General features: G+C 42.1%; 2 protein-coding genes across 7 annotated transcripts in view; one reads left to right on the top strand and one right to left on the bottom strand.

Moving 5' to 3' along the window:
* The window catches only part of mfsd1l (major facilitator superfamily domain containing 1-like), a 69,954-nt gene that overhangs the window by 28,499 nt on the left and 21,862 nt on the right, over positions 1 to 19,593 (top strand). The window contains exon 1 of one of the 4 annotated variants that reach the window (XM_028814054.2): positions 15,791 to 15,863. The exons of the other annotated variants lie outside the window; for them this stretch is intronic. Within the exon in view, the coding sequence (XP_028669887.1) occupies positions 15,842 to 15,863 (22 nt within the window). The 5' untranslated portion in view covers positions 15,791 to 15,841. Of the gene's footprint in view, positions 1 to 15,790; positions 15,864 to 19,593 lie in introns of those variants that run through there. 4 annotated transcript variants of the gene reach the window in all.
* Positions 2,558 to 19,593, bottom strand: part of jpt2 (Jupiter microtubule associated homolog 2) — a 59,294-nt gene continuing 42,258 nt past the window's right edge. Inside the window, exons 3-5 of one of the 3 annotated variants that reach the window (XM_051934271.1) lie at positions 7,706 to 7,848; positions 6,965 to 7,010; positions 2,558 to 3,455 (exon numbers count right to left, since the gene is read on the bottom strand). In XM_051934271.1, the coding sequence (XP_051790231.1) occupies positions 3,250 to 3,455; positions 6,965 to 7,010; positions 7,706 to 7,848 (395 nt within the window). In that variant the 3' untranslated portion in view covers positions 2,558 to 3,249. The remainder of the gene's footprint in view (positions 3,456 to 6,964; positions 7,011 to 7,705; positions 7,849 to 19,593) is intronic. The other 2 variants (XM_051934272.1, XM_051934270.1) reach the window with 2 other exon arrangements.

Consider the following 19,593-nt stretch of genomic DNA (forward strand, 5'->3'; position numbering starts at 1 on the left):
CTGCACACGTGGATTTCAAGTGCGTTTTTCAAAAATCGCCACACGTGGGGGAATTCCTAAGTACAAGAAGCTGGCAAATGTCATCCCATCATATTAAAGGCCAGTAAGCTTAAATACTGTTAAGGAAAGAATTGAGCATCACATGACTAGAAGAGGGGCATTAGTGAAGTCATCACAAGTTCACACAAGCAAATGACTTTTCACCAATGCAGTCGTGAAAAACCCCATAAAATGTATTTTCATCTTTACCATATGTGGACATAGGAAGACTCAATCTGCAATAGAACACCAGGCCACACTTACATGTTGTGGTTCATTGTTTAATTTCAAGAACAGTAATTGCAATTTTTGTATGTGGAAAAAGTAAATGCCCCCACAATCATCACAATTCCCTCAAACTAGAATCAGGTGCAAAAGACGAGAACGTTGCTCGAGAGGATTTGTCTGACCTGGTTTTATTTAACCTCACTCTTCCATTTAGTTCAGGCTGCTCTTTGTCACTGAAGTGTGTGTGTCTGAGGCCTTCATAATGAAAGCCTACAAGTCATCAAAAGAGCTCCAGGCAATTTGAAATCCGCAATTCCACTGTGTGGAAGATCGTCTACAAGTGGAGATGATTTCAAATAAATGCCAACTTGTTCAGACCAGGCTGCCCCAGCAAGTTGGGCCCAAGAATAGAAAACAAGATGCTCTGAGAAGGCTCTTGAGGGCAATGCGAGACCCTCTGTCAGAAGCTCAGCCTAAAGTGGACCTGGGAACGTGACAATGTCCCTCTAGACATGCCATTAAATCCAACAAGGAATGGCTGAAAAAGAAAGAAATGGAAGATTCTGGAATGGCCAAGTTAAAGCCCAGATCCGAGTCCCATCAAGATGCAGTTTTGTTGAAGGGAGGATTATTAAGTGGTCAGGTTGTGTTCAAGGTGGTCTAAAATGTGTCTAAATAGTCCACAAGTGCAGCTTTGTTTAAAAATCAATTCACAGGCATCCAGCATTTTAAAATACCTAATTTCTACAGAGGGCCAGTAACACCATGGAAGTGGTCAGACTGTGTGCAGGGATGCCCAACACATAACATGCAGTATATATAAAGCCATCAGCCACAACATTCAAACCACTACCAGGTAAAGTGAACACCATAAATCATCTTGTTCCAAGGTTGGGATATATTAGGCAGCAAGTAAGTTGGCGATGGGTTAGACAGAGGGAAAATGGGCATGCGTAAGGATCTGAGCGACTTTGACAGGGGCCAAATCACAATGGCATCTCTAAAAACGACAAAGATGGACAACCAGTGAACTGGCAACAGGCTCATGGACACCTAAGTCTCATTGGTGCCAAAGGGCAGTGAAGGTTGGCCTATATGGTCCAAATCCTGCAGAGGAGCTTCTGTAACACAAACTGCTAAAAAAAACTGGCTGGCCACAAGAGAAGGTGACAGAATATGCAGTGCATCACAGCTTGCTGCACAGGCACAGACTGGTCAGAGGGCCCATGGTGACCTCTGTCCACCACCAAAAGCATCAACAATGGGAGAGGGAGCATCAGAACCTGACCATGGAAGAAGGTGGCCTGGTCTGATTAAACACATTTTCTTTTTTGCTTACCTGGGGAAGAGATGGCAACAGGATGCACTATGGGGGGAAAAAGGCAAGCCGGTGGAGGCAGTGCAATGCTCTAGACAATGTGCTGCTGGGAAACCTTCGGTCCTGGCATTCACGTGGATGTCACTCTGACACATAACCACCTTCCCATAAACTGTTGCAGACCACATGCACCCCTTCATAGGAATAGTATTCCCCGAAGGCAATGACCTCACACTACAAAAATTGTTCAGGAATGGTTTGAGGAACATGGCAGAGTTCAAGACCTCCAAAACTCCCCACATCTCAATCCAATCACACATCTGCAGGATATACTGGAAAAACAAGTCCAAGCCATGGAGGCCCCACCTCACAACTTACAGGACTAACGTCTTGGTGGCAGGTACCACAGGGTACCTTCAGAGATCTTGTGGAGTCCGTGCCTCGACGTGTCAGAGCTGTTTTGGCTGCATGAGGGGGACCAACACACTATTAGGCAGGTGGTTTTAATGTTATGGCTGATCGGAGTATAAAATTCTGATTGGCTCATTTTTCTCTGTCCGTCTTGTATACAAAAATCTATGCAAAAGAATAATTAGCAACACCACATAAGTGATACCAAAAAAATTTCAAATTAGCCATTTATTACATTAACATTACCTCTCATCATAGAACAAATACCAGCCAATATGTTTGAAAAATATTAAGACATCCACACAGTTCCATCTTTACGTCTATCTGTTCTTTCTCGTGCATTTATTTTATACATAGAAAAGTGATACCAAGACCCACTCCAGACATAAAACAAGACACTGAGCTCAGTCTGAAAAGGCCCTGTGGATCTAGCGGATGAATCCAAAAAAAACACACATTTACCGGTTACGAAACCGTTTACCCATCAGCCAACCGGAGCCAAGCTGTTTTTGTACTAAAACTGTAGAAAAAAATTAGATGAAAGTTAATCATACACAAAGATAACAAAATATGGTCATTTATTAATTTTGAATTGCAGACTGGATAACATTTCAGGCCAATAAGGCACCGTAGAGTAAGGCAAGGCACAGTGAATCACACTCGAGTACCTGGCAGCTTAGTAAAGCCATCATTTTTTGAGGGAAGTGTTTGTTCTCTAACCTGCTTTAAAGCCCATTTGCTGACACCCACCCCTGTGAGCATTAAAGTAAAAGAGGCCTTCCACATCAACACCTTGTGTAACAATCCTTTAGCTAGCAAGCAAGCAAGCATGTGGCTATACATGAAAGAATCCAACCTACCAGGACAGAGATCATAGGTCGTAACAGTATTCAGGTCACGCGACCATTTTCCATTGGAAATTCACATAATGTAACCTTTACAACATTCACAAGAATGGGCCTTACACGCATCAACAAATTCTTTTCTCATGGGTGAAACATACCATTAAGTATGCCCGAAGAATCAAAATCCCCAGCTTTCCTGGCATGCAGAGCCCAATAGGACTTAGCCTGGCACAAAATATTTATTAAAAAAAAAGTCTTGGCATACTTGAGATGTTCAATATTTACACTTAAACACATTAAAATGTAACGGCGTTCAGAAAGTCAGAGAATACAAGATATGTGAACAAATTGACTAGAAAGGAGATGCAGATTCAGGAGAAGAAACAGACCAGTCAGAATGTTCATTTGTTAATAGAAGACAACACTGGACTTCCCTCCAGGAGGCTGAATAACCTTGTTGTGTGACCGAGGTCGAGGACCCAATCGGGGCTCATGGCCATCCACATTGCTTTGGGCTTCAGATTCCTTATTTGAGGGAGCCGGAGCCGGAGCCGGAGCCTGCTCCTGCTGCTTAGGCTTTTGCACTTCATCTGGCTTCACAGTAGGCTTTACACCTAAGTAACAGAAGACACTACCACATATGAGAAACAAGCTTGTACATTGAGACTCCTAAAGCCACATGCTACGCCTGCAAGCCTCACACACCTAATCAGAGTAACTCTAGTCATCACTGAATCAGTTTGGATATATCAATATTCTATAACCACATCTGCAGTGAGCTTTAGATATAACTGTAAAACATTAAATGTCTATAATGAACAATTCTGTAAAGAAACTGACTCGATCTCTACATGTGTCAAACAAATAAATACCATGAAGAATGTCGGAAAAGTCCCAATGGCATTGGGGCTTCTTCTGCTGCAAAAAGTCTGTTTCCATGAAGTTACATATATAAAGGTAATGAAAATTAAATTTGCAAAAGAGTGAAAATATTAGCCTGATAAATTAGTGGCAGTACATTTAAGGTGACAGCGCAAATTACTTTCCTAGCATTGTATACTTTTAATTCTTTTCCTGGTGTTATTCTAAATCTTTCAAAGTCAACTTTGCCAGTAGTATTTTTAAATAAAAATTTAATTTGCAACTTTTTCATATTTTACAGCATTTAATAGATATTTTCTGTTGGAGGTTAAATTTAATCTCACCCTGTGCAGTATGCAATTCCAATGATTCGGGAATGTCTTGTAGTTTTTCACCCTAAATGTCACAACACGTATTACTGCCTTGTCAATAAGTTCAAACAAGTGTGTTTCCAGTCTCTGCCTGGCTTGCCGAGAAAACATTCTGAGTCTTTTCTGAAAGGCCCCACACCACTTAAAAATAATAATTCTTTGCATGTATATAGCACTTTTCTCACTACTCAAAGCGCTCAGCAATTGCAGGTTAAGGGCCTTGCTCAAGGGCCCAACAGAGCAGAGTCCCTATTGGCATTTACGGGATTCGAACCGGCAACTTTCCGATTGCCAGTGCAGAGCCACCACTCCGCCTAAGGAAAAAAAAGAACTGTTTGGTCCCAGTCCCCTCCACCTGTAAAACCCAAGTATACTTATGATAATTTTATAGCTTACTACTTGGCAGTGTGTTGTAGAATGACAGGTCATTCTAAACTAGTTCTGAATGAGCAGGCTCTGTGATGGACTGTCACTTTGTTGACGGTAAATTCCAATCTTCTACATGATGCTGTCAGAATATGTTGTGTCCCACTGCAAATGCACTGGAATAAGCAAGTTTGTGTATATTCATTTTAAGTTATTTGAAAGATGTATTGTGGTACTGAATACAGCTGTGGCAGATTCCATATTAAATCAATGAAATTAAGTTAAAACCATTACTCTTTAGGTGACTTTACAACAGGAGGTGGCAAAAATAATTCTTTGCAGGCAGATTCCATATTAAATCAATGAAATTAAGTTAAAACCATTACTCTTTAGGTGACTTTACAAGAGGAGGTGGCAAAAATAATTCTTTGCACACATTTAATAGGTTGTTGCCAGAAACAGAGGGATTTTATTTTTCCCCAAAAAAACAAAAACTGCAAAATGAATAAGCAAAGAGTTATAATTAAATTGCAGCCTTCACCCTTCCCCAAATGAGTAAACAGAATGCAAAATATGAAATTATAGTTAAGTGCATATTCATAAAGACAAGGTAGTTAATTATATATACAGTATGCGTGGGCATTTTTGTGGCAGATGAAGTTACATAAGTAAATGTGAAGTATTGCACATAGAAAGTAAAAGTGTTAAGTTTGAATACACAATGGGAGGTCTGAAAGTGCACCTTATAAGAGGGGCCTAGGAGTCATAGCAGACTGGTCATTATCAACCTCCAGGCAATGCCATTAAGAAGGCTAACAGAATGTTAGGTTACATAGCACAGTGTGTACAGTACAAGTCAAAGGTGGTTATGCTTAAGCTTCAACACAAACTTGAGAGGACTCGCCTGGAGTACCCATGTTCAGTTTGGTCTCTGAGTTATAATGAAGATATAGCAGTACTTAAATAGTCTAAAGAAGAGCAACTAGGCAGGCACCAGGACTGCAGCGTAGAGGTTATGAAGAAAGACTGAAGTAGCTGAACCTTTTCTTTTTAAGCAGATAGATGTTAAGTAGGGACATGACCGAAGTGTTTAAATTTTCTGAAAAGAATTTGTACAATGGATCAAGAATGTTATTTTAAAATGAGCTCAATAAGAACACAAGGCACAGTTGAAAATTGCTAAGAGTACATTTTGCACAAACATTAGTATACTTTTCTTTACACACAAAACTACAGACAATTGAAATAAGTTACAAAGGGACATTCAAAATGTGACTTGATGTTGTTCTGGAGGATTTGGGTGGATAGGATTGTAAAGCTTTGTTGGGATGAAGGGCCCATTCTTGTCAGTCCCTTTTTGGGCATTTCCAATAAAAGTAAGTAATGCAGTTGAAAATTCAGGACACATTAACTATGTGCAAATAGCACCAGAAAAAAATATTCCGTACTGGTGAAACAAGCATACTACTAAAAGGATCGGAAACCGACTCTGGTAGTGCACCAGAAGCCATTACTGACTGCAGGACTGTTATGTTGGCATAAATATTTAAAGTACAGTTTGTTTGTTTCCTCTATACTTCTTAGAATGTCAGGTTGTAGTATCATGTTATCACTGAATTTCTAGACAACTGAAATAACTGAAGCATGGTGATTATCCAATGCACACTCTCCAAGCCATAAGTTATGTGTACAGCTTTAAGAGTCTACAGTGTAATTAAATATTAATATTACACCTCAAAAGGCCTACATAACCAATCAATATTCACTGGTATACTTTGGTATTTTTGTGCTAGTCAATCAGAGATTTGTATTAAAAGAAAGCTTTCACCCATCTTCCACCCTGCACACAATGCATAAGCTGTAAATGTGGCTCTGGGATTCAAAGAGCTGCCATCACCACACTATTCACCACACCTGGCATCATGCCACTATCATCGGTGCCCCAGTCTGTAGGGCTGTGTCCATGGGACATTCTATTCCAATCCTGAAGACGTCAAGTCAGCTATAGAAGCAAAATGTAATGTTTTGAATGGTATAAAAAGTGTCTCAAACACTGTAACAGTGCAGAGGGATGAAAGATAAACAATAGTAAAATTAAATAAAGCTTATCATTTTAGGTCAGACTCAAAAAATTACATTCTTAAATTTCCCTTTGGGATTATTTACTATAAAAATATTGAATTCAAGGCAAAAATGAAGTCAACCTCCACAAAAGGCCATCTCCCAGCTTTAACTCTAGACTCTAAATGACCAGCATTCTTCATTTTTCAGCAATTTCCTTATGACTGTTTTGACAGCTTAGGCCCCTTTATTATTTCTGTACAAAATAACAAGGAAGCTTCCAGTGCAATATAGTAGTCTGACTTTGTTTAATGTTAAGGAACAAAATCTGCCAATTTTAAATGGAGGAGTCGTTCAATTTAAAGTTAACAGAGCTACAGTGCATGCTTTAATTTGTTGCTAGCCTTTTACAAAATAAACTTTTAAAAAATAAATCTCTTACTCAAATATTATACAATGCTCACCTTCTGTGTTAACCTCACATTTTATTCCCACAAAAATACCAGTATCCTACAAATTAAAGAAAAAAAAAATTTATTTTACCCATAATTCACTGAAGTTAGTGAAACACTTAACTCTGACTTCCTTAGATTGCAGCAAATAACACATTAGGTATTTATCCTTTAAAGATTCATTATAAAAATCAGGCATAAAATGTATTATATTGACTAATGTATGAAAAGCAAATTTTAATGTAAGGTGTTTATGAAACAACTACTATAGATAAACATTTAAGTGTACCAAGTACTTTTCTATAGAATAGTTTAGTAGTATGAGTATTTGTGAACAACAGGAGTGATCATTTTTTAAAGATGGCACAATAAATGCAATCAGCTTTGAGTAAACATAGTTGGAGCTTTATTCAGAGATGACGACGACTTAAATGCAGTCCGACCCTGCTGGTTCAAAAGGAAGTAACAGACCTGGTGCAATAGGCAATGAAAAATATGAAATACTAAGCTAACAAATGAAACTGCAAGTGTAGAGCACTCATTTATCTAACTTGTAAAACAACAGAAAAGATATGATCATGCATGAAATACCCAAGCTGATTCACACATTGTACACATTTTTCCAAAAGTAGTGTTCTGTATTTAAGAATGTAGGAAATGCTCTTGGTTACCGTTATGGACAAGCACAATCTCACAGGGTTTAATGCAAGGATTTTTTTCAAATGAAGTTTTAGTAGGATGTATAATAATTACCTTTGGCTTATTAGGATGGACACGTGGCACTGACGAAGCTTCAGATTCTCCAAAAATATTGCTAGTTTTTCCTCCAGGTGGTTGGGAGCGAGTCTGCTGCTGGCCAGATTCTGGTTCTTTGAAAATCCCACTGTCCTTTCCACCTGTACACACACACATATATATTAGGGCTGGTCAATTTTGAGTTTTAATAAATGACTGACTCCCAAGGCACCTGTAGTCCTATTACATTTCTGAAGTAGACACAAACTGTTCACTCAAACTTCCCTTTCATTAGCGTATTTTTTCAATACCAGTTCAACAGCAAAGCTCAAACCACCTACACCTGAACACCAGCAAAACCAAGGAGCTGGTGGTGGATTTTAGGAGGCCCAGACCCCTCATGGACCCCGTGATCATCAGAGGTGACTGTGTGCAGATGGTACAGACCTATAAATACCTGGGAGTGCAGCTGGATGATAAATTGGACTGGACTGCCAATACTGATGCTCTGTGTAAGAAAGGACAGAGCCGGTTATACTTCCTTAGAAGGCTGGCGTCCTTCAACATCTGCAAAAAGATGCTGCAGATGTTCTCTCAGACGGTTGTGGTGAGCGCCCTCTTCTACGCGGTGGTGTGCTGGGGAGGCAGCATTAGGAGGAAAGACGCCTCACACCTGGACAAACTGGTGAGGAAGGCAGGCTCTATTGTTGGCATGGAGCTGGACAGTTTAACATCTGTGGCAGAGTGACAGGTGCTCAGCAGGCTCCTATCAATTATGGAGAATCCACTGCATCCACTAAACAGTGTCATCTCCAGACAGAAGAGCAGCTTCAGCAACAGACTGCTGTCACTGTCCTGCTCCACTGACAGACTGAGAAGATTGTTCCTCCCCCAAACTATGCGACTCTTCAATTCCACCCGGGGGGGTAAACGTTAACATTATAAAAAGTTATTGTCTGTTTTTCCCTGCATTATTATCAATCTTTAATTTAATATTGTTTTTTTGTATCAGTATGCTGCTGCTGGAGAATGTGAATTTCTCCTTGGGATTAATAAAGTATCCTTCTATCTATTACCATAGGCCCAAATAAAGGCAACCTTCAACTTAAATATGCAGTGAGTGGATAACCACCTGTCAATATGATGTAAAGAGCACAGTCCCACAGACAGCCTCTAGGAGAAACTGGCATAGTCCAGCACATGTGAGAACATACATACTGCCAGAGGGCAAAATGCCATGTTTGTAAACTACATGCCCCAGAATGTTGACATGCAACAGCATTAGCATAACTCAGGCAGCCTGGATGAAACATGCTATTGTCGGAGAATGCCCAAAAGTAGGATGCTAGAAATTAGTGTAGTTACTGTCAGACATCTCTTAGTAGCTCCTTGTACTCAATACCCCAGAATGATAATGCAATAGCAGAATTATTCGAAAATGTTGCAAATGTATTAAAAGTAAAAAATGAAATATCACATTGGACTGGATTAGGCAGATTTGAGACTATACAGCGCCCTCCATAATGTTGGGGACACAGCCTCATTTTTCCTTGATTTAGCCCATTGCTCCATGGCATAAAGTTAGAAATCAAGCAATTCAGACATCGTGACTAAAGTGCACATTGCAGACTTTCATTTAAGGGTCTTTGCATGCATTTCAGTCACACTACTTTTATTACATGGCCCCCCTCATTTCAGGGCACCATCATGTTTGGGGCAATTGGCATCACAGGTGTTTGTGATTCCTCAGGAGTGTCCCATGGCTTCATAAGGTGCCTTTGAAGTCTCAAGGTTGCCATTGTTCAACAGGAGGGTAAGAGCTGTGCCAATGAAAGTCAAACAAGCCATTATGGGGCTGAAAAACAAGAATGAAACCATTGGAGACATCAGTAAAACCTTTGGATGACCGAAATCAAATGTCTGGAATATCATGAAGAAGAAAGAACACAATGGTGAGCTCTGGAATCACAAAGGGACAGGTAGGCCAAGGAAGACCTCCACTGCTGATGACAGAAGAATCCTCAGTATGGTCAAGAAAAAGCCCCCAAACGCCTGTCTGACAGATCAGAACCAGTCTTCAGGAGGAGATGTGAGTGTGTCAGAGATGACTATCAGCAGAAAACTTCATGAACAGAAATACAGAGACGCCACACGGCAAGATGCAAACCACTAGTTAGCCACAAAAAGATTACAGTTTGCAAAAAAAGAACTTAAAAGATACCTGCAGAGATCTGAGAAAAAGGTCTGGTGGACAAACAAGACAAAGATGAACCTCATCAGAGTGATGGCAAGAGCAAAGTGTGGAGACGACAAGGAACTGCCAAAGCGGACCACCTCACCTGTTAAATATGGTGGTGCAGGTGTTATGGCTTGGGCCACAGGTCACAGCTCCTGGCACACTTTTCTTAATGATAATAATAATTCTTTGCATTTATGTAGCGCTTTACTCACTACTTGAATTTTGCTTGACGTTGATCTCTCGCCAGATGTCGATGCCACTTTTGTCATTGTTTTCACCTCACTACTCACGTGAGCGCAGGGAATCTCAGTCCCACCAATGGAGCTAATTCCTTCTAGCAACGGGAATCCAAGTAAAAGGTAACGGCGGGTTTTTGTCACCGTTTACAGTTGATTACCACCTCCGTTTGACAGAAGTCAACATCCCCCCTGAAAGAGTTAAAGGGACAAGCCCCCAGAAACAAGCAGGAGCTGAAGACGGCTGCATGAGAGAAGATCCTCAACACCTGGTGATGTCCATGAATCGCAAACCTAAAGCGGTCATTGAGTGCCAGGGATATGTGACAAAGGACTTAACGTGACAGACCTGACACTGCTGTGTCCCAAACAATATGGCATCCTAAAGTGCTGTCATTTCTACATGGTGACATCAAATTGTATGCAAATCCCCTTGAATGAAACTCTGCAATGTGTGCTTTAATCACAATGTCTGAATTGTCTGATTTGTAATTTTAAATTGTGGAGCAGAAGGGCAAATCAAGGAAAAAATGTGTCGGCATGTCTGCCCCTCAGTGCTCCCTACTTTTAATGAGTGAAGTATTATTGTACCTGCCCACGTCCTCCATACCCCCCATCGTTGTACTCCTAGTTTTAGATGCATTAATGGCCCTTCTTACTTTGGTCCGCATAATTCTTGGTCTTGAGCTCCATTTGCCTGGCCTGCAGCTCCAGATTCTCCACCTGCGTCTGCAGCTCCTTCTTCTCACCCTCGAGTGCATCTTCAAACTCAATGAATTTCTACAGGAGTGAAAAAGAAAAGACAAAATTTCAGTGAACAGTAGAAATGCGGTCGGCATTGGCAAAGGTTAGGAGACGTCTGTGATCAAGAGTTCATTTTACCTTTCTGACTACTGAAGCAAACCCAGAGGCTCAATGGATAGGAGAGCGGCCATTGAGACAGCCAAAGACGAGGCCAGCTTCTGGAGAACACGGCCCAACACCAACGCTAACTGAAGTCCAGAAGGAACTGGAAAGATCATATGGAAAACATAACCTGCTCACATTCATCATCGGTGACAAGAACTCACCCACTGAGGTGGACAATCAACCATCAGCTGAGGTTTGCCATCCAGGCCTAAAAAAACAAAACCTGACTTCATTTTTGATTGGCAGGTTTTGTTCACGCATTTACAGGCTGACATGTGCATCGCCTGGAGTGCTACACCTGACCAAACATCGGACAGCATTTCATTTGCAAAATGAGGTGGGACGCAGATGGCATCAGTGAGAGTGGGATCACCACTTACTCCATCCGGGATGTAAGCCCTCATTAATATTTTACACCGACCCCATATGAGTGCAGCCGGCAGCCTTCCTTTCCGAAGTGTTGTCTGCCACATTCACCCCGAGGCCGTAGGTGGGGTGGGAATGGACCTCCACAACGCTGCAAGCTTTACAGAGATGTCTTCAATGGAGGGCAGAGAGGACCCAACAATCTTTTCTTTTACAGGGTGAGTCAAAATTATGTTAACACTAATGGATTCTTTTTTATCTCGACCACACCTTTCCAGGTCGATGGATAGCTCATGATGGACCATTGCCAATTTATGGACATTTTGCCCCCCCTCCCCCCATTTCACCTCCATGATATGTCTCCCCCACCCCAGTAACTTCTAATACCCACACCCACACGTTTTAAGTGTTGGAAGTTTCTAAAAGAATAAAGTGAATAATCGTTCTCAGCGTTCAAAACTGACTTTCTTAATTTAAACATTTTTGTAGCAAAATGATAAAAAAGTTAGCAATAGTGTATCACTTGAATGAAACGCTTGGTAAACATACTGTAAATATATTTTTATTTCAATTAAAACGAATCCAAACGATTTTACAATGCAACACGCTGATCTGTGAGTCATAGAAGAACACTACCTGAGTGAACGTTTTTTATTCTCAATGTTGGCTAAGGTTTATTCAATTTTTAATTGCAATTATAGATATGTACATAAATACCGGGGCAAAATGTGTTGGTGAAATGTGTTTTACGGGGTGAAAATTACCAGGGGCAAATTGTGGGGGGCAACTTATCCCACCATTGCCATGGCCTCCACACTCCCCTGATTTAACCCCCTGTGAATTCTGGTTATGGGGTATGGTGGTGAAGGAGCGACACTTTGTGATATCAATGACCTGAAGGACAGAACACGGACTGTGGTGTCATCTACTCCCCGTGAAGTGTGTGTCCGGGCTTTAAATGGCACTGTTGCTCGTTGCATTTTGTGTGATGGCGAACAGGTTGAGACATTCCTGTAAAGCATCTGGCACATATGAAGTATGTTTTGTGAATAAATTGTTTCTGCCATCCATCCATCCATTATCCAACGTGCTATATCCTAACTACAGGGTCACAGGGGTCTGCTGGAGCCAAACCCAGCCAACACAGGGCGCAAGGCAGGAAACAAACCCCACCTGTAGCTTGCCAATCGTGTGACTGATTGACCTGAAATTTGGTACTCATATACTACGTGACAAGGATGATGATTGACCTCCAAGGTTATTCCTCTTTTTATTTTTATTTTATTGTAGAATCAACTCTCTGCAGCGGGCAGCAGGGTGGCCGTGTGGCACATGTGTATGGGCGCCGTTCTCATTCCCTACCACCTTCGCCGTCACTTCCCCTACCTCTTCATATCTTAAATCATTCTTGAGGCAGATTGAAGACTGAAGTGCCAGCTTAAGTGAAAAAGTAAGGAAAATGTACAAAGTAACTGCAACACAAACACAGACTTCATCAGTTTTAATGTGAAAAGATGCCAATGAAAGAAGAGAAGAAGCGGGCAGCTAGGGTGGAGACAAGAAGAGCTGCTCAGGAAACAGCAAGCGCGTCAGCCTCTGAGCACACGAATGATAAACGTACAGAGAAAGAGAGACAACACAATCCAACCTCTGCTCCTTAGGGACAAGCTGACAGAGATGGGATTAGATTCATACCTGGTAGCATGGATCGTGAACTATCTTACAGACAGACCTCAGTATGTGCGTCTTCGGAACTGCACGTCTGACATTGTGGTCAGCAACACAGTAGCGCCACAAGGGACTGTACTTTCTCCGGTCCTGTTCAGCCATCGGACTTCCAATACAACTCGGAGTCCTGACATGTGCAAAAGTTCGCTGATGACACTGCTATCGTGGGCTGCATCAGGAATGGGCTGGAGGAGGAGTACAGGGACCTAATCAATGACTTTTTTAAATGGTGCGACTCAAACCACCTACAACTGAACACCAGCAAAACCAAGGAGCTGGTGGTGGATTTTTGGAGGCCCAGACCCCTCATGGACCCCGTGATCATCAGAGATGACTGTGTGCAGATGGTGCAGACCTATAAATATCTGGGAGTGCAGCTGGATGGTAAATTAGACTGGACTGCCAATACTGATGCACTGTGTAAGAAAGGACAGAGCCGACTATACTTCCTTAGAAGGCTGGTGTCCTTCAACATCTGCAATAAGATGCTGCAGATGTTCTATCAGACGGTTGTGGCGAGCGCCCCCTTCTATGCGGTGGTGTGCTGGGGAGGCAGCATTAAGAGGAAAGACGCCTCACGCCTGGACAAACTGGTGAGGAAGGCAGGCTCTATTGTTGGCATGGAGCTGGACAGTCTAACATCTGTGGCAGAGCGATGGGCGCTCAGCAGGCTCCTATCAATTATGGAGAATCCACTGCATCCACTAAACAGTATCATCTCCAGACAGAGGAGCAGCTTCAGCGACAGACTGCTGTCACCGTCCTGCTCCACTGACAGACTGAGGAGATCGTTCATCCACCACACTATGAGACTCTTCAATTCCACCCCAGGGGTAAACGTTAACATTTAACATTATACAAAGTTATTGTCTTTTTTTCACCTGCATTATTATCATTCTTTAATTTAATATTATTTATTGTATCAGTATGCTGCTGCTGGAAAATGTGAATTTCCCATTGGGATTAATAAAGTATCTATCTATCTATCTATCTATCTATCTATCTATCTATCTATCTATCTATCTATCTATCTATCTATCTATCTATCTATCTATCGTGTCTTTCATCCTATCTATCTATCTATCTATCTATCTATCTATCTATCTATCTATCTATCTGGTGCCGTTCACATCTACTTATCTATCTATATTATTATATAGTGCCTTTCACATCTATCTATCTGTCTATTTTTGTGTTTTTTTTTTTGCTTTGCTCAGTAATTTTGTTATTTCCTGACTTTGTTTCTTCCAATTCCTTCTCCGTGGGCTGATCGATGCTGAGTGGAGCGTGGCCGCCACCATCGGTCGTGTTGTTGTCACGTGCACAGAGCACAGGGAGTTTTTTTACTTGCACAGTGTGGTGTACCAGTAAAGTTTTTGGACTTCAAACCCTGAGGCTGTGGGTTCCAATCCTGTTACTGACTCTGTGTGACCCCGAGCAAGTCACTTCACCTGTCTGTGCTCCAGTTGGGATAAACAAAAAGAAATGTCACCAATTGTATCTTGAATGTTGTAAGAAGTCGCCTTGGATAAAGGCGTAGAGTCTGATGATAATCATGCAACACGACACCATCCATGATAAACAAGACAGATAAATGGAGCTTCATTGAGTGGAGAACTCAGCTCAGCTCACTGATGTCCTCCCGTCTCCACCCCACTTGTCCAGTTCTGCTCCAGCGTGGCTAATGCAGTTCACTGCTAATATAATTTTGCTCAGATGAATGACTCCTCTGCCATTCTGATATTAAAAGGGTGAAAGGCACTATATGAAATGTAAATTGACTGTCTAATGTCACATTCAGTGTTGTTATCTGCGGTGCACTTCATGCTAATAAAATAGCGAAAGGCACTATATGAAGTCAAACTGTTAAACTAATGTAACATCCACATTTGTTTGCTGATGTATACCTGAGGCTATTAAAACAATGAAAGGGGCAATATGAGATATACATTGACTGACAGCTTCCTGTCTCAATTCGCTCCTGACTTATACCCATTACAGTTTTATAGTGAAAGGCACTATATGGACTATAAATTGACCTAAGGTTGGTTCCTGCTTTGTACCTTATGCTGACAGGAAAGACTGTGCTCCATGCCAACAATGAATCAGAATAATGAGATCGAGAAATTTAATCATTTGATTCATTTAATCATGCTAATAAAATATCTAATATAAAAAAGTGGAATTCTGATTTAAAATGAGTTTCTCGGTGATCTAATTAACGTGAAAAAAGAAGATGAATTTGTAAGCATCAACTAGATGTGGTACGGCCAACTTTATGAGACAATTTATGTTAAAAATGATGACTTTAGATCATGAGACTTCACTGCCATTACTAACCAGCATATGTTTGTTGATGAAATATAGAAAAAAAAATCCTACAGAAGCGATGAGACGTGCAGACTCCACACGAGTAACGAACGAATACAGAACGGCGGATCCGCGACGTGCATCCATCCATCCATCCGGACTCTCAACTCACACGGTCACTTCAGAGAGTCGTTCACACCTCCTACCTATAGTGGGCGCTCGTGTCTAATGCCTGCAGCCGGATATTACTGCATAAGCAACTTGGAATCTCGGCTCGGTTATTGTGGTGCCGTGTGCGCCTGCGCGTGGATTGACGCTCACAGGAGAGAGAGAGCGAGCGAGGCAGAGGCAGACAGCAGAGCGGAGATGGCAAAGACCGCGGAGAGGAGTGAGTGCGGGCGAGCGGGCTGTTGAGTCACGAACCGAGAGTCGCGCGATGGATTGGGATTGACGGGGCGCGTGACTGGTGGGCTATCAGAATGACTTGTGGAAGTGACGACTGTGGTGCAGTTGGGTGTCTGTGAGTGTGACAGCGGGCGAGAACCGGGTTTACTGACACTGGGGAAGGGAAACTGGTAATGTGTGACTGGAAATGGCTTGGATGGACATCCTGTGTGTCTGACTGGGCTTACTGGTATGTACAGGTGTCACTTCTTTAGATGGGAGTCTTCTGTGACTCTGTGCCAACCGCTGCGTGTCAGTGGGATTTATTTCGAACTGGGACGGTATGTACGTGTGACAGTCTGGACTGTAAGGGTGGCCCAGTTGGTCGCCTGTCATCTGACCCGAGGTCGATTGCAGGGTGAGCAGATGACAGCATTTTAAGTAAACTGGGACTCAAGCGAGTGTGATGGGATAAAGGCTGAATTGTGGGAGTTACTCAGCCTGACTGGGATTTATTTGGACTGAACTGTGTGAGCGGCCAGTTCTCTCCAAATGGATTTTCAGTGACTGGGACGCGGCCGTATCAATCGGTAAGGGTTTAGCCAAATTGTTACGGCACACTTGCACTCTCAGATCCGTTTTAATAAAATTCACTGACTCTCATACTGGAGTATGTGTAGCTAATTGACTCTAAGTGGGATGAATGGTGAACATTTGGACAGGGAGACTGTGTGTGTGTGTGACAGGAATTCAGTGAAACTGGAACTGTGTGCGTGACTGGGAGATAATTAGCCCCCCTCCTTACTAAATTCAACAAAGCAGGTCAGAAAATGGGTGAATGTGTGGACTGCATGTGGGATTGGGACCTTTGAGACTAAACAGCGTGCAGGATGGGGAATTGGGAGACGGTCCTTAAGGAAGAATTTTACCAGTGCTGGGAATCAGTCAAGTCATGGTGGATTTTGTTTCACTGACTTATTCAAAGAGGCAGTGGTGCTGATTCAGTTTTGCTCAGCGCCATTTTCTACAAAGTATGGCCACCTGTCTTGGATTGAGCCATTCACTTTTAGCCAGTAATCTGCTGTTGGGCCATTCCATATCTTTTCTTAAGACTTTTTTGATTAAGCTTTCAGTCATAAGTACCTGAGCTAGTTGTGTGGAGTGAAACTCTCAACCAACAAGCAACACCTCACCATTTTTGCCCCTCAAAAAAACATGTATTAGAAAAAATAACTTCATGTAATTAAAAATGTACAAAAAATAAATGAGTAATGTCATCTCACATTGTGAATGGGATGAAAGAATACTGGCTAAAAGACGAAAATAAAAGAGGAATGACACAGCTGAACAGAGACACTGTAAAACACTGTGAACTGACCAAACACTCCATCGAGTAGTTCAGAGGAAACTGAAAGTGTAAATACAGTATGTGTGTGTGCGCGCATATGCGTGTGCGTATAATGACATAATGGGCTGCAGGGTCATGTAAGCGTTGACTTTTCCAAATCGATCCTCACTAAATCCTTCACAAATCGTCCACCAGTAGACCCAAGGTCTGGCCAGCCTGTGACGTTGACAATGGAGGAAATGGTTTGTACCGTGGAGGTCTAACGAGTGACCATACGTGAGGCGGTAGACGCTATAGAGATTGATTCCTTATGGGTCAGTTGAACAATATTATGACTGCTGCTACCCTTAAACATGATGAAGATCTGCACACGCTGGGCGCCCAGAACGTTAACACCTGAAATGAAGCCTCGCCACACCCGTTATTCCAAGTGGGGCCACGAGCTAATGAATTCAGACCTTTTGAGAGATGCTACATAATTGATGGTAAATTTCACCACTGTGATTCCAAATAACGGTCTAATCTCATGATTACATTTTCTTTTAATAGAAAACATCCCCCCCCCTAGCATAGTTAACCTCATCTTGTTCTTTTATGTGAGGTTGATGTGCCTGGTCAGCCTTCTCCTGACAGATCGGCCCTGCACCTCCTCGCCAGTCAAGCTCTTTTCCTTCAGATCTTCTTTGACTTTATCTTGACTTCCATTCCCATCACTCTTTTCCCACATCTTCCTGGTCTCTTCTCATCACATGGCCATACCACTTCAGCCTACTTGCCTGTAGTTTCTCTCCCACTTTTGTTGTATTTTAACTTCTAATTATTTTTCTAACTGTAGGAATCTTTCGTTACACTTTCATCAATTGTAGGAAGTTAATAATTATTAACAGCATTGTTTATATTTTACCACACCACCAGCTTGTGGCACAGGTACTACGTGTAACCCAAGGGTTGGTAGGGTGGCGTGTTCCTCGGTGGTCCCCCCAAGTTGTGTCATCAGTGTGACGGCATAAAGAGCTGCCGGATGGAACACTTGTTGTTGTATTTCAGTAAGGGTTTCTCCCCTGGCTGGGGTTCAAGTCCTTTATGTTCATTTTTGAGTCATTTATTTATTTAGTGTTTGTATTATTCCTTTGTTAAGTACGCATTGTGTTTTGTGGGTGGTTCCAGAAAAGGCAGGACCACCTGCCCATCACCACCAGGGACTGCGCTCGGTCTTAAACAACTGAGGGTGACACAAAACACAAGAGAGTCCCAAAAGTGCTAAAAAGTGCCCACTGGACAAGGATATACAGTACCATCAAACCCCGGGTACATATAAGGGCAAAAGACAGGATCTTATAAAATAAATGGATTTATGCTTCAGAAATACTCTTCAACAACATTGAAGCTCCATGGAGCACAAAAGGCACAAAGGAGTTGCCCAAAATAATAAGGCAATGCAAATAAAGTCCCAATACAGGAATCTGGAGAATGACTTAAAAACGGAGCAGAATTCAGAGAAATCACAAAAGCTCAAGCACAGCAAAAACAAAACATCCATCCATCCATCCATTATCCAACCCACACCACAAGTTAACTCCCCAACTCCCAAGTGCATTTAGGTGAACAGCCAGGAACTGTGAATAACCACCGCCTTTATAAGGCAGCGGGGCAGTGATGGGCAGGTGGGCCCACCCACAAAACACAAGGCATACCTAACAGAAATAATGCAGAAAACTAACAAAGGTAACGATAGCATACTGTAAATGAATAACTCAAAAATGAACAGAAAGGACATGAACCCCAGCTAGGGGAGGAACGCTGGCTGAAATACAACAGCAGGTCCTTATCCAAGTTTTGTGGACATTCCAAAGACTTTGCTTGCGATTCTCGTGTTTCTTGTTGGTTTTGACGTTTGCTGTATTTATGGACTCACTTCTTGGCTTTGGTTATTTAGGTTTTGACCGTAGTCCCAGTTTTAACACCTCTCACTTCCTGGTCCTACTCGTTCTTAATTGACCCTGTGCCCCGTTCCAGGAAGAACAGTGAAGCAATGGAAGGTCGGTGAATCTCTAGCACTAAAGACATGCAAGCTAATGTGCTCAGTTTTTAATAATATTGAGCAGGGAGTCCATAGTGATAACATGAGTAAAAAAAGACCCCCATATCCAGTCAGTGTCACACTGATCCACTTTGGCATTCATAAGAAAAGGGTGAGGAAAGCTATAGCGATATATTCACGGGATCAAACTGAACTGGGATGCGTGAAGCAGCTTGGTGTTCAGAAATCTTAGCTAATGTAATCGGGAGGACTGTGTCCCGGACCACTGGGTTCTGGACTGTTTGACTAGACTGGGACTGTGTGGGTGACAATAGTTCAGCCTGACTGACATTGTGTATGAGGGGC

This window comes from Erpetoichthys calabaricus, chromosome 11 (genome assembly GCF_900747795.2).
Source record: "Erpetoichthys calabaricus chromosome 11, fErpCal1.3, whole genome shotgun sequence".
Classification (NCBI taxonomy): Eukaryota; Metazoa; Chordata; class Cladistia; order Polypteriformes; family Polypteridae; genus Erpetoichthys; species Erpetoichthys calabaricus.